At 36.4% G+C, this 16331-nt stretch overlaps 1 protein-coding gene across 5 annotated transcripts in view; it reads right to left on the bottom strand.

The window, feature by feature from the left end:
* Positions 1-2168: 2168 nt before the first annotated feature.
* PALS2 (protein associated with LIN7 2, MAGUK p55 family member) overlaps positions 2169-16331 on the bottom strand; it is a 63102-nt gene continuing 48939 nt past the window's right edge. For all 5 annotated transcript variants that reach the window (XM_075493002.1, XM_075492999.1, XM_075492997.1 and 2 more), the window contains 9 exons: positions 14780-14932; positions 14035-14262; positions 12707-12838; positions 10613-10712; positions 9997-10065; positions 8782-8943; positions 6970-7172; positions 6437-6565; positions 2169-4068 (listed from right to left, as the gene is read on the bottom strand). In XM_075493002.1, coding sequence (XP_075349117.1) covers positions 3892-4068; positions 6437-6565; positions 6970-7172; positions 8782-8943; positions 9997-10065; positions 10613-10712; positions 12707-12838; positions 14035-14262; positions 14780-14932 — 1353 coding nt within the window. In that variant the 3' untranslated portion in view covers positions 2169-3891. The remainder of the gene's footprint in view (positions 4069-6436; positions 6566-6969; positions 7173-8781; positions 8944-9996; positions 10066-10612; positions 10713-12706; positions 12839-14034; positions 14263-14779; positions 14933-16331) is intronic.

Below are 16331 nucleotides of genomic sequence, written 5' to 3'. Positions count from 1 at the left end.
TTGACTGCATCTTGTCACATGATGTAGAACCTAAAGGAGAGCTGCTAGTGTAACATTTAGAGACAGCAAGGTAATCACTTGGGTACACATGCACCAAAGTATTTACATTAAAGTTGAGACTGGTGCACACTTAAGGGAATTTTTGGTGCATTTAAGGAAATAACTTAACGGTCTTGGCATACTGACTGTACTTTTATGTATAACTTTGCCTTCACAGGGCAACTACAGTCTTTCTTCTATAAGTCTCCATATGTACAGAATTTTACAGCACCTCATGCACTGTCCAAAACAGATAGAAATTACAGATAAATATAGAATTTTTAGATTGAAATATCTGTATATTTAGAAAAATATACATTAGTAAACACAATAAACCAGGTAGAGAAGTGTACCAGTTCTAAAGTCTCACATGCAGGTACATTTCTGGATTAAGTCATGGTAGCTTAGTAATGTGATAGCAGACGTGAGCATTTTTTGTTTTACCATCCACATACATACATATACACAGACAACTATTTGATAATTTACTTTTCTAAACTACTTAAATATTTATCTTGTGATACATACCACATATCTTAAACATTTAGCAGCATCTTCACCTCGCTCAGACACACCTATTGTTATCGTTAACGGTCAACGTAAAAAGTTTTCCTGTTAGTATCTGGAAAATGAGCGTTTAGTACAGAATGAGATACATGAAATCCTAGTTGGTTTAACGCCTTCAAAATACTTCAAACAGCTGTTGTATGAAATACTTTCACTTGCTCAAAACTAGCCTTTCATAATGCCTTTCTCCCCGAATTGCACAATGTACATGTCTCTAATCTAACATCGGATCTAGCGTGCCCTGACAGGTAGAGACTATCACCTCTGTGTATATGACTGAAATGGCACCATCATTCTAAGAACCTCCAAGAATGCTCTTTTTAAGAAAATGTAACTGTCATTCTCATTCTAGTCATCCTACCAGGTAGTGACAAACTAAGCAGAGTATCTGATGAAAACCTGATTTTACTAAAAAACAAAACAACCACCACCACCACAAAAAGAAACCAACCCCTCTCCCCTCCTCAACATTATTTACCTGCCAATCTGAACTCCCAATGTTCAAGATTCAATGAATAGATGCAAGGAGCTTGGTGTTTGGGTTTGGGGTTTTTTTCCCCTTACAGCTTGCATGTAGACATCCAATTAAAACCTGCAGACACTTTGATACCACCTTTGCACGCAACCTCAGCAAGCCATTTTCTCTTATTGCTTCAGAATTGTACTTCTCACTAGCATCTATGTTAACGCCACCAAATGGTCACCCACTAGGCTTCACTGTGCTAACGGTTTGCTTTAAAAACACTATGTGAACCTGTAGCGAAAGCTAAAGCTTTAGGCTTTAGCAAATACGTGGCTCTTTGGGGATTGCTAACTAGGGAGGCTCTTCTGACAGTATTCTGTCTGGGATGGAAATAGAAGGAGCAGAGAGGTTTTCCTGACTAAACCTTGGAGCCCATGTTTCATGTGTTTGATTTGGTTAAGTAAATTTATGGGAAAAAAAGATGAAAATAAAGTGATATTTGCAATATAAAGTACTATGGTGTGGAAACTGAAGAATCTTCTCATTCCATTCATTAGGGAAGAGTGAGCTCAGCCCACTTTTGGCATCACAAATAGAGTATTTTCTAACTCATAATGAAAAGGCATCATATCTGTCCAGACAGCACATCTTATTTACAGCATATGTAGGTCTCCTATTACACAGTATACAAACACAGTTTAGTCATGTTCAGCATATAGTGCCAATAGCAAATCATTAAAATAGTCAAGCAATGGCTCTGCTATCATTGCTGCTACATACAACACTTGATCCATTTCTCAAAGCAGCCTGTGAGCGATAGGACCACAGAACATGTCTCCTGGGAAAGGAAAATAAAAGTCTCATGCTGGTGCCACGTTTAAAAGCTCTGCCAAACTTAAACAAAAGCAGAGAAAACACATCCTGAAAAATATAACAATAAAACATAGTGGTACAAATCTTCCTTAGCGAATTTCAGATTCCCTCTGAAAGACTGAAATCTCAAAGAGCCACAATGATCACCTGTGCTATACACAGTTTCGACTAACATTTTCCACATACACTGGGATCTCAAGCCCCCCCCTGCCCCTTTTACCCCACAACCACCAACTGTATCGGCTTTGTAAAACTCATCTGTAGTACACGGGTGTTTTGAGGGTTTTTTTGAGACTTACACTTTTCCTATACTGCATCAACTCCATTTTTCTTTTCCTTGTGCACATAAAAGTCTTTAAGAGCCCCAGGAAGCAATACTGTTTTACAGCCTCTTTTCCTTCAGAAATAGTTCTGAGGAAGTTGCCTTTTGATAGCATTCCATGTCACACTTTGGCGTTGAAAAGGAATTCAGAAGCCAGGTGCCTGTCACCAGATGGAAGAGAAATTAAACAAATAGATGACTTCAGTTTAGACACCTAACCTGGTAAGTGATGGTGAATGTTACTATATACAACAGCTGACACTGTAATATAAAATATGGTCACAAAAAGAGCGAGTCTTAGCGACAAGCTGTATTTTCATTTTGTTCTTGTTAAGCAGAAACTTACATCAGCATAAGTTTTGATTGATGAACTCGAACCTAATACGAGTTATATCAATGGGCCTACTAAGGGGAGAACTGTCACTAAACAAAAGGAAATATGTTGTAAAACAAAAAGGTATAAACAACATTGCTTTTTAGCAGTAAGCTTCCAATTCACAAGCTATCTTATGAAAAATGCAATTAAAAACAATGTAACAAAAAGCACAAAAATTCCATTACATCACACTCATAAAAATACAGCAGTTGATCACACACAAATATTCAAAAAGATAATATAGAACCCAGCTAGATATCACAGGAAATTAAGCCACAGATCACTATACAAATACCAAACGATGTCCTAAGAAAAGAAAATGCCTTTTTTTTTTTGGTGGTTTTTTTTTTGTTTTTTTTTTTAAAAGCAATGTGTTTTCACAAGTGTGAATAAATAGTCCTAAACATTAAGCATCACTCTGCAAGGCTCCACATTATCAGGTTCTCTCTCTGGCTACTTCACCATTATTCAAATTGCACTGAATTACTTTGCATACAAGCTTTCTAACGTCAGTACTTCAACCATAATGGGCTAGCAGGCTGGCTCCCAAGAACAGCCTAATAAGCAGCTTGCAAGGTATTGCTTTACGTTATTTCAAGAGACACGTATAAGGAAACCTACACAACAGTTGTCTAAATCAAGAGACATCAAGAATTTGTGAAACATCAAGAATGCACCAACATTAAGCTGAAAGAAGCTGGAGCAATGGAGCTGTGTGTTGGCTGCTGCTTTTAATATTTAAAATTCTGCTCCCATGAAATTATTTTTTTTTTAAGGAAGAAAGAAAAAAACCCCAAAGACATTGGTGTTCTTTCCTAATAAGAGCTATAGACTTTTGACCAGTTAAACACTGACGTTAACAAGTTTTACAAAAATTGTTTCAAGTATCCTTTTTTTAATCACAGTGAAAATGTAAGACCAAGATGTAAATGTTGAAGTGAATGACTGAAAGTTTCTTAGATGAAAAAGGCAAAGATACTAAATCAAAACATATAAAAATGCTTAAACGCATTTCCTTCATGTGATATGAATAGAAAGGTTATCTGTAAAAAGTTAGAAAAATTAAAATAAATTACATATTTAAGTACACTTTCCCTTCAACATTTTTATAAAAATTCAGAATAGTGTACTTTTGAATATACACAGAGTAAAAATGCACAGGTGCCATAGGTTATCGTCGGTATCTACACAACGTCACATTAGCGTATTTGCTGCAGTTGATTTTGTTACTTAAGCTCCTCTTGAGAAATCTCAATATACCCAGCTAATTGGGACCCACTGTGGTTCCAGCCTCAGTCTCTCGATAGCAGTCTGGAGCTTCTCGAAGGCTTTGTCTAGGTTGTCATTTACAATGGTCAGATCAAAATAGTGGTTGTATGCTCTCTGGATCCGTGCACTTTCATCCACTGTTTTTTTCAGATCGGTGTCCTGTTGAAGAGATTGTAAAGATTACTAAGTACATAAGACTCAGCAAATCCTTATAAATACAGAAGAAGTATCCCGTCTTTACATACTGCAACTGACTATTTAAAGCTATATACTGAATATATTTAAAAAATAACAAAAGTTTTCACTTATAGTAAATCCACATAGAACTTAAGCTAAAATGCATTGAAAGGGCTGAAAATGTTATGAGCTGTGCCAATAATGTTAAATATGGCAACCAAATGTTTGCAAATCTTGCAATTTTTAAGAAAGTCAGTAGAAGCACATGAACTTGGGCTAGTATGCACAACAGGCAATTAATCATTTTGTATGTGCAACTCACAATCCAATCAGAGTAAAATTAATGCTTTAGGAATGACTGAGTCAATCAGTTATGTAAATATATTTGTGCCCTTTTTTATTTCCACAGAAAGCACCAAAAAATCCAAGAATTTAAATTAGTATGAAATGAAAGACAATGACAGATACATTTCTAGTAGAATAAAGCTCTAGAATATCTTATTGCTTTTAGAAGCTACATTTCAGCCTTGCTTACCTGACATCAGTTCCTAATTTGTAAACTACTGCTGCATTATTTTAGTTCTGACATGAGCAACAAAATATGCAGGAAATTTATATTCCTACATTATGAAGCCTTCATGAAGTGCTGCCACTGAGCATTTTTTTATGTTCCATTAGTCCCACATTCTTGGAAAATTCCTCTCCACTTTTGCACAAAAGCAATTTTTTTGTAAGCAGTTATGAGATTTGTCCCCTTGACAATATTTATTTGAATATTTTCAAGTCCTGATACAGTTGTAAGTGCAAAAGCCAAAATAAGAAAATAAGTTTGTGAATAGCCTTTCCTTCGCAGTCAATGAAGGAGACAAGCAAATGTAGCACCACAAGAGCCAGAATTTTTGCAATGGAATGGCTGAGGATGCTAGAAATAATGTAGACAGACCCACTAGCAAGCAGAACATAATAATTTAAATGATATTTGTTTTTCATTTGTTCAGGAAGTATGAGAATATGAAATGGGAAATCATACTCTTTAAATCATATCTGTGCACATGTATATAGAATCTGTAAAGATATATAACTGTATATTTTAAATGTAACTATCCTCTTTATTATTCATTACAACAAGTAAAACAAAGGCAAGGATGTCCCTTAGGGAATCAATTATTAGCAAGTGCAGGGAATTATTTTTATACTTGTCTGGACGGTTTTAACCTTGCCTCCTTGTATATGCATCACAAAATTCAGGGTTCATTTGGGGCAGGGAGGAGGAAAGGCAGGACACCCACAGAGATACTAGAATTTATAATAACCAGAATCCATGACTAGGACTGGACAGTCTCTCATGTGGTTAAGAGAATGGGATCTCACAGGTTGGAAAAGAAAAAAAAAAAAAAGACTAAAAATCCTATATTCATTTAGTGGAAATTAACCCATCTCCCATTTTATTGCTTTGAATCCCCTGTCAGCATTATACAAGATATTGCTACTATCTAAGCTGCAGCACTGTCGTTGCGAGTTGTCAGCAAATTGTAGCTTTTCTCAGATGGGGAAGTTGTACTGCTGAACACAGAGGACAGTTTTCTTAACTGCTCAGTCTGTCTTTTTACTTTGGTCCTGCAGCTGGGAAAGTTCATGCCCATATAGAATATTTATAATTTGCTGCGCTGAAGGAAGCATGTCTCGTTTCCCTCTGCTACACACTGCGTCTCAGAAAAGGAGAGAAGATCTAATGAATAAAATGTGCCACTTCGCTTTACGTGACAAATCCAAGGAACTTAAGGGGAAGAGAAGGTATTTGACACTTCCTATTCTGGCAGCTCCCAGCCATTCTCGGTGCAGCATGTGCTGCTGTAGCACTGGAAACAAGGCCCAGTTGCATTCTGTTGTTGGTTTGGGTTTTTTTATGCAGGCTGCAGTATCTTGCCTAAGGATTACAGATTCCATTTTAAAGGCACACCTATATTATCAGACAAACCTGAACAAAACTTCTTTGGGGAGAGAGAACGTGGAAGTGAAGGAAAGACATTTACATAAAAGAACAATTCCCACCATCAGGTATCTACCATTTGCTGCCAATAATCAAAGGTAACGCTTCCCAAAGAACACATTACAAGTAATTTTTGTAATCAACGCTTCTCTGTAAGAGGTCTATTTTTAAGAAAGAAGCAATCTGCCTTACACATAGTATTTGATTAACTTCTGCTAAGTAATCAGCAAAAGTCTTGCCTAACTTTTCTTGGAGACATTACTTTCAGAACAAATTCCATCTAAAATGAAAGGTAAAAAAAAAAAGAAAATCTAAGAACATCCTGTTCAAAGTAAACTAAATATGAAATAATCTGCTTACCGTGAGAAGTTTGGTTGTAATTCCAGCATCTACCACAGCCTTGTGCATAGCACGCAAAGTCTCCAACTCTGGGGCAGCAATAAACACTACATAGGGCATGAATTCTGAAGTCCTCAGTATTTTCAGGGCCTAGAAGCAAAGCAAAAGGAAAAAAAAACCCTAAGTTTGAGAATGACTCACCACATGTCCCCATTACTTAAGGGGCGCTGCAAAACTAGTCTGTTACAATGGGCAGAAACACGTAAGTGAAGATTCTTGTTTCTATTTTAGAAACTCCTACACTGCCTTTTGAAATGCTCAACATCATTCTTTCCTTGGCTAAGATTATTTACTACTCTGCAAGACTCCTCTTCCATGCAGAATCTAAGCTGCTTTTTTTCCATCTTTCTAACTCATTCCAACTACATGCCACAAATGCAAGAATCCAGTTGATATTATAATCTTTGAACCAGATAAGAAGCCTTCAAATTTAAAGGCATATCTCTTCAACATTATACTCCTACACTTGTAGTTTAACATTATAAATTATATACCTGTGGATTCACGTCCAAGATGCAAGTCCTTCCTGTCTGCACAACTTCCAGGATGGAATCAATTTTGGTGCCATAAAGATTTCCTTCATATTCTCCATGCTCTAAATATCTGCCAGCTTTAATATCCATCTCCATCTCAGCTCGTGACACAAATCTGTATGCCTGCCCATCCTTTTCATCATCCCTTGGCTTTCGTGAAGTAACTAAACAAAAAATATAAAATATAAATTGAATGTTTTCTTTTTATGTTTGGAATACAAATATGAGACTGGACTGCCTATTAAGTTAGGGAGAGTATAATACACATTGATATACAATTATAATTGTTCCATATACAAATTAGTTACTTATTCTAGTGTAAGTTTCAAAACTGAGCACAGGCCCTCCTGTTCCCTTTATTTCTAGTCTTTGCTGTATGTTGCTTACCCATCCATTTGCTTATTTCCTTTGTATTACTCCTTCACACCATATACAATACTCATTCATGTCATCTTTTTAATTATTCACTTAGTAAAATAATTATTTAAGTGATTTGGTAATCAAAGGGAAATTTAACTCTCAAATGCCAAATGTACTTCTGAAAATAACTGAGCACAAATCAAAATCCACCCTGCCCCCCAAGCCTGAGCACATACTTTGCTCACTGTATTTGCCCTGTTATTCAGGGTAGAACTACCTGAGCTATCTATAAAGAAAGTTAGCTTAAGTATCAGAAGAAGCCGAGCCATCATAGCAGAATGCTAGTGAAGGCCAGCTAATGCTGCTTTCCAGGACAACTTACCCTTTAAAGCAAGGTAAATTCACTGCAGAGAGATTAAAGCCAATATTTAAGTAAAACATGAGCAGCCATCTTGGATATTGGCTACACTGTGCAGTACAAACATTATTTAAGCAAGAAAGGGAAAATAAAATAAAACAAAATAAAACAAAACAAAATGAAGTAACAGATTATTACTGACTTTGCTGTCCTATCACCATATTACCTGCCCACTACTTGCATTTAATTAGGTTTGAACTCTAGAATATATTAAACATAACAGTGAATGGATTGCTTTGGTAATACTTGTATCACCACTTGGTGCCATATCACCACTTTGTGAGAAGAATAATAATGTAGCTAGGGTGGACTTCTCTGGTCAGCAAACAGGAGGGCGCAGTTAAAAAAAAAAAAAAAAAAAAAAGACCTTGTGAATGAGCAAAGTAACCATCTTGAAGGAAGGCACGAAAACAGTACTTCAGTAAGGGAGTTTTTTTTCTGAAGTTGATAGGGACCAAAAAGAAAAGATCATGGGCTTGAGGCTAGATGTAGTAAAACATCAGACTATCATACAAATCTTGGAGATCACAAACACTTCAGTTTTATTGGAAGTTTGTTGTTTTTCCCTATATTTCTAATACTAAAGTAACAATTTATAATGCCTACGGTGCTTCTACAGATGGAAAAATAAATGGCAGACCTGAGAAACTCCACTCCATTCATTACAAAAGACTACTAGGAACTTCTACAATCCCCTCAGTAACTGATGGTGATTGACACTGAAGAAACCTAACAGCCTGAAATACTGCACATACAAAAATTGTTTTTCTGCAGCATCAGTAACATTTAACTGCTAGTTACAAATATTTTCACTGTCATCGTATGTTAGTCCAGTTGTCTGGGAAGATGAAGAACCTTTTGTTTTCCCACTCTATACAATTTTTATACTCTGACAAAATTACTCCTACCCTGAATCACTGGGATAAACATCAGGTATTTGCCAGGTAACCAGAGACTCAAAGTATGATATTACAATAGGAATGCTGACAACTTACATGGCACCGTAGTTCCAAACCTAGTAGGATTCAGTACTATAAACCTGTTCTTCAAACTTCTTCGCCCCACTCCTTGGGCCCCAATTAAGACCAGTGTTTTCCTCTGAAAAGGAGGCATTTTGGCTACTTCCTCATAGATCTGGATTTCATGACGATCAAATTCTACATTGAGAAGTGTACAAAAAATAGTTAATACACAGTCAGTACTGTAAGAAAAAAAATTAAGCAGTCCTGCTATATATCAACAGACCACATATGAATATAAATAGTACTCAAAGGACATTAAGTCTGATACAAGCTTTCTTGCTTTAAATTGGTATGGGAATAAAACAGTTACCCCTTCATGGACAGCATAAGGTCAGATTATTACCTTTATTTCCAAGGAGAAAATTCGAGATTGATCAGAATGGGAAAACTGTGATTAACAATTAGTGAGTTTTCACAGAATCCCAGAATGGTTGAGGTTGGAAGGTACCTCTGGAGGTCATCTGGTCCAACCCCCCTGCTCAACCAGGGTCACCTGGAGATGGTTGCTCAGGACTATTCCCAGATGGCTGTTGAATATCTTCAAGGAGAGATACTCCACAACCTCTCTGGGCAAACTGCACCAGTGCTCAGTCACACTCACAGTGGAAAAAGTGTTTCCTGATGTTCAGAGGGAACCTCCTCTGTTGTTGCTTGTTGCCTCTGCTCCTGTCACTGGGGTCATTCTGAAAAGAGCCTGGCTCCATCCTCTTTGCACCCTCCCTTCAGGTATTTATACACATTGATGAGATCCCCCGAGTCTTCTCTTCTCGAGTGTGAACTGTCCCAGCTCTCTCAGCCTTTCCTCACAGGAGAGATGCTCCAGTCCCTTCATCATCTTTGTATGTATGTATCTCTCTTGCACTGGGGAGGAGCCCAGGACACCTCAGGTTTGGCCCCACCAGTGCTGAGTAGAGGGGAAGGATCACATCCCTCAACCTGCTGGCAACGAAGCTTTCACTTTTTTTCTCTTTTAACACAAAGTTCTTCTCTGACTTCCACCTACCAAAAGACATACTCAGCACAACCATATCTTCACTGGTCACTATTGCTTTTAAACCACAAAAACTATCTGATCTATCAAATTTATAATCCAATATTTTACTGCAAATCTTTCACCTTTGGATACACTAGACTCTCCAAGTTTAGAAGCCTAGAGAACTCTGATTCATATGTAATATTAAGAGATACCTGCATTTCTTGTAGTGAGATACATCATCTTTTTCTTTTTTTTGCTGCTTATTGTTCCGCAGAAAGGCCCTAGAAATAAAAATTGAAACAAACTCATCATTTTTGTTAAATGTGTTTTTTCAAAGCTTATTTACATGAACATATGCAAGTTTAGATTAATTGCATTTACAAGGACTATTTTAGAATTTTATATATTCTAAGGCAGGAAATGCCATCTATTTTCATACACATCAAATGGTATAGTAAGAACCGAACATAGAGAAAAAATTAATTTTTCTAGACAGCTTTGTATAAAGCAGCAGAAAAACCCATCAAACATGTTTAATTTATTAACTTTCAGTGCATACTATAAAAACATAATTTAAAAAAAAAGAGCTAATTCTTATGCCTTTCCCACCTCATTTAGCTTTTCCTGAGCAGGTGGCAAAACTAATTCCTGTATCTGTGAAGACTAAAGATAGACTTTGGTCCTTCAGTCAAAGCCAAAATATAATAATTAGCATTCGCAATTTTCTGTGTATTCTCACACAGAGGTCTTCTAGTATCTATGAAGGCAGGAAAAGCAAAACTAATGGAGTCAGAGCAAAATCTATTCCTGAAATTCATTAAATCTCACCTGAGTTGTCCCAGTCCCTCCTGACAAAGGCCTTTCTCTTCTCTTCCAGGAACTGGCTAGGAATAAGCCCTGCACTTCCTCCTTCTTTGACATGACTAGCCTGGAAAAACAAAAAATAAAAATCACAGGTAACTTGTGAGAAGCATTTTTCTCATCGACATGGTATTGACTGGCTTTCACACTGCCAGGGTTTCTCAATGGTGAGTATTGACACATTTACTACTGAGACTTGGAAATTCAAACTCAGATGTGGATATTAAAATTCTGTCTTACAGTAACACTGTCTTGCCATTGAGTATTAAAATCAGGAAACTTAAATAAAAGAGATACAAGTTTCATTACTGGTTCCCATTAAGTTAGTAAGCTCCTATAGCCATAAAACTTTTTGGCATCAAAATCCTAAATGGAATTCTGTGGCTCCAGACATTGAAGTGACAAAACCCAAGACTTTCTAGTACACAAGTACCCTTATTTTGTATGCTTGAGCTGCTCCAAACAGGTTCCAGTGCATCTTATTAACTCCCATTTCACAAACAGTGAATACCTAATCATTCCTTCAAGCTTTTTGCACTAAGTAACTACAGATTTAAAATCTCAGTAACTTAAGTATTCCTGGTAATGAACGTTTGGCTAAGATTCTCTATGAAATAATTTCATGGCAAGCTCAATTCTCAGCAAGCTTAACACATACAAACACATAGTTAGAAAATGTTACACTTTTCTTCTCCATAACTGGTTGGCCTGTCTCTTGCTAACAGGAACTGTTTGCTTTTCAACTTGTATGCTTTTACCTATGACTAACTGATTTTTTACAGTTAGCAAGTTTTCAGTAGCAGTCTAGCATTTCTAGAAAGCGCACGGAAAAACTAACCTTATTTCCCAGTGCCGTGATCTGCATAGCAATACTTGCAACACACTATGCTGGTTTAATGCATTTCATTTTTGCCACTGATCGAGTGTTTAAGATTTAAGATTTATTAATCCTGGACTCCCTACAAGCTGGAGAATTTGAAAAGCAATACAGAAGACAGCATGTAAGCTAAATGTCAAACTACTCCGGGGTTTTGGAGTGTCTAACTTCTGAAACTAATTAACTTGGCAGTAATAAATTTTCTGCCTTCCCTCACACTTTTTATTCACTTTCTTTCTGTTATTACTGTCACTGACAAGCAACAGAATTCAGCAACAGATGTTGATGTATATTGAAATATTTTTGTTGCTTTTAAAGAAGTCATACATATATTGCTCTTAAGTAACGTTTGGCTCACTATTGCTTGTTACTTAGCAAAGGGTTAGCAATTTAGGGGTGGAAAGGGAAATTAATAATGCTAAACTCTTTGCCTAGATTGCCACTGCCACTTGCAATTTTGAGTATCTCTGTTGAGAAAAGTGTCTTAAAGGTTCATTTGTCCCACTTTCAAAGGCACTCATGATGTTTAATTGTGTGTATAGTGTCTTGAAAAAATAAAAATAGTATAAACGCTGGATTACATTTCTACTGAAGGACTGAATGTAGAAATACAACCTTAAAGCAGGATGAACTGTTAATATTTGAAATAGTGCCAAACACTTTGATTATGAACATGCATGTTACAGCTCACAGACACTGACCACCACTGTGGAAATAAAAGATACAGCTTCTCCAAATAGCTATTCTCACCCCTCTTCAAATCCACAGGGTTAATTTCCCTCTCTCTCCTCAACTCTGAGAACTCAGGAAGGGGTCCACTTCTTCCACAGTCGCTGTCAGGGAAGGCTTACCACAGTTAACATAGTCAACCTAAGACTTTCTGCTAGAAATTGTCCACTTAAACTGATTTTGGAATGTCTAGGCTTACGATACAAGAACAAAGACAAATAAATAGTAGTAATAGCAAAATGAGTGTTACATATACAATTTATACCATTCAATTTTCTCTAGTTCAATTTCAATTATTAATATCTTGATATTAGCTTGAAATTGGATTGCAGTATAAATATTTTTTCTTATATCTACTGTTAAATGGAAGCAAATCATAATTTAAAGAGTTTGTTATTAAGGCAACTAGTGAAGCTTTTCAGTTTTTATTTTATTTTTTAAATCTTTTTACCAACCTGCCACCAATTTGGATCTTCCCGGTTTACAATCTGAAGAATTTCTCCTTTAGAAAATTTCAAACCTGCTTCTTTGCATGGGATGAGGTTGTCATTATATGGATTATAATCAAAATGACACTTCACAAAAACCTGAAATGTGTAAAAATTTACAAAGCTTAAACATTATGAAATGCATTCTTACTAATTTATCTGTCAAACTGAAGTAATGTCTTTACCTACAGCATAAAAAGTTTGACATGAAAAGTTTGACAAGTTGCATTTGGCAAGTAAAATACAATCTATGGAAAAAACTGACATATACCAGCTGAGAGAGTACAAATAATCAGCAGCGCAAACCTTGGCTGAAGGAGCTTCATGATAAAAATAAAAAGGCAGCTCTTCTATTTGGACAATGTATTACAAAACACTCATTTTTGCATTTCAGTATATACAACTCAATTAGTATTCTGACTTTAAATTACTTAAAAATATAAAAAATTCTCAGAATGTGAGCACTGTATTCAAGGCTGGTGGAATCTTAAGAATTAATTTTGCCATGAACTCAATGTTTTAAAACAAACAAGATGCGACTGCTTAAGATTCAAATTTGATGCAGGGGAAGAAACAGTAAGTTGCATCAGTAGACTGGAAACATCTTTGACTTTTTCTACCAGGTTGGGGAGCAAAGGAAGCAGTGCGCCTGCCTCAAATACAGCACATTCCCTCAGCATCTATTCAATGTAAGCACAGTCTATTACAGTCACAAGCATTAAGATCCACTACCTGGAGGAGTGTTTTACAAGATGTTTCAAATGCACTGATTTAGAGCAACAAGTTACTTCTGCAGTGGGGAAATCGACAGCCGACAGCAACAACAAAAGGATAAGGAATAGCCACCATCCAAGTTCCTACTTAAGTCAACAAGTTCAAGCTCATCTGTTGAATTAAATATGTTTCTGAATCCTATGAAACAGATTATTCGGACACTGATCATGTTATAAACACATGCAGTTCACTGCAGTTTGGTGTGATTGTGGCTAGGTCATCAGAGGTCACTAGATGTCAAAGAAATGTGCTTTATATGTGGTATACAAATGCTTATCAATCTTAGATACTAGTTAGAATTTTTCAGGCAGGCATATTAGGTGTGGTATTAATCTACTGAATAAACCCACTTCCAAAATGTACTTAAAGGTGAATACAGGTATCTACATTTTAGCCTTCCTGCTAGCATTAAATACACAAAATAATCAAAATATGTCTAATCCAAAATCTTAGAATAATCTTATGTGATACAGTACGAAGCAGAAGTCCTTTTGACAGAATTGTTGAAATGTGCTACTGACCTGTTGAGGAATAACAGTGTCTCTGTAGCTGGGGAGAATCTTCAGAGTGACACTGCCACTAATATTTTTCAGCAGTTCCTGCAATTCTTTTGGATTGTTTCCAACCTCATGGCCATTCACCTCTTTAATAATGTCACCTACATGCAGAAGACCTTGTCGATCTATCATTCCACCATGAAGAATTCGTGCTATTACCAGATCATTGTTCTCAACTCTAAACGTAACACCCTGAAAGAGGTATGTGACAGCATTGTTTGAATTTCAATTTCATTTTACCATTATCTCAAGCAAAAATATACAGCTATGGGATATTCTTTCTACCCCAATGAAGAGAGACACTAATAGTTACAGTATAAGAGTTCCTAATACACAGATAACCTCAGGTGACACAAAAGTGCTTTCAGACAAGGTTTTCATACAACTGAACAATGACTGTATTGTTTTTGATTGCATGAAATCCTGTCATTTTGTATCAGGACCAAACAGATGTTGTCTTAGTCAGTTATGCTAGCAAGTCATTCAGCCTAGTGACTGCCTATTCACTATCCCATAATTTCTTAAACAGAACAGGATGGAGAACACACAAATATATTCTTGTTTCAATCTCTCAATACTGATCCTATCACCCATTAAATTACACAACATAATAATGGAAAGAATTAAAACTTAATGCAAGAAATGGGGCACATGCAAACACTCTCACTTGCACTTTAAAATAAAGACATACTCATCTTCAATTACTTACCAGTGGTTCTCCTGCTCTTTTGTGAATTCCAAGAATACGAATAGCATCTACTGGAACAATCTGGTTGTTCACTGAAGCATTATTGACTTCTGGGCTAGAAGGAGGGGAATCGTAACATTTTGAAGCCACAATATCATGGGCTTCCAAGAGTGACTGTAAAGAAACAGAAAAAACCTTTTTTAAATCATGAAATAATCATTTGCAAAAGGATTTAGTGCTGAATAACCACTGAAACTGCCCTTTTGGGACCAGATCTTAAAACTATTACTTCACATGGAATGGAGCAAACATTCACTTCTGTGTTTGTATGAAATACAAGTACTCACACGCCCTGAAAAGCCTACTGTCTTAGCAAATATGCCCTCTTTTGTAAATACAAATGCTTCTTCTGAAGGAAGTATAGCAGAAATGTAATGAATTTGGGAGGAATATGTGAACTTGCAGGGAAGAAGATGGAAAAAGGAGTACCTAAAATAGTCTTTCACCTAATGAGACAGTATCTGAGCAAATGTTTAAAGTAAACGAACAACCCTCCGCAAAAAAAAAATGAAGATAACTCATCATTAGATACTTGTGTCTAATGTAATAAAATTTTCCTCCACAGTAATTTGGAAGTAACTGTAAATTAAAGATAATTACAGGTATGCAAGGATTTCTAGCAATTTGCAGAACGAGTGCTTTCTGCTTGCATGAAGTCAAGGCAGAATTCTAGCACCAAATTAATCCAAGTTGACAGAATTCACTTTTTGGAAGGCAAGAGCTCAGACCTTACACTTAATGGTGTTTTCACCAGTCCACATAAGTAAGTACAAATGAAAAGGAAGAGATCCAAATAAATATAATCATCTTTGGAAGACAATACAATTTAGACTTGATTTTCTCATAAAAGATACTTCAGGATTTAAAGAAAGTATTTATAAGACAACACATACAGGTAAAACAAGATCAAACTTGTGAAATTAAGACAGTGAAGACTTTCTGTCTTAAAGAGGAAAAGGGACACCATATAACCACCATATATGGTAGTTCAAGATAAAGCATCCTGCAGTACAGAGTCTCACTGACACATACAGGAAGAGGAAAAGAAGCAAGTAGAGGAGATGCCTACTAGGCCTCAAACAACATAGCTTTGTTTCAAACAGTGACCTGATGAGCTATGCTCTTAAGTCAGATCACCGACTGGTGTCAAATAAGTACCTAAAGAGAAGATATCGAGGACAGGACATCATAGGGACTATCACTGCTAGTGACATGCACATGCCAGAGGAAGACAGCAAACTACTAGAAAGTAGAGTTGATGAGCAGGTGACATTTAAGCAAATTTTACAATTTTGCTATGCAGTCTGCTCCATCCTTCTGTAAGTCACCTCCAACCTAAAAGTTGTGCAACCATATTAGTTTAGTGCTAAGCTCAACATGCAAGCCCTCAAAGTGTCACAAACCTGAACAGTCATTTTAATCTGCCCATTACACGATGACCCTGTTAATATTTCAACTTGAGGTTAGAAGGAGGTACTAATTCACTGATTCTGTCCCTGCCGTTAAGACTGTA

This window comes from Mycteria americana, chromosome 2, assembly GCF_035582795.1.
Source record: "Mycteria americana isolate JAX WOST 10 ecotype Jacksonville Zoo and Gardens chromosome 2, USCA_MyAme_1.0, whole genome shotgun sequence".
Lineage (NCBI taxonomy): Eukaryota > Metazoa > Chordata > Aves > Ciconiiformes > Ciconiidae > Mycteria > Mycteria americana.
This window is presented reverse-complemented; position numbering and strand designations above follow the sequence as displayed.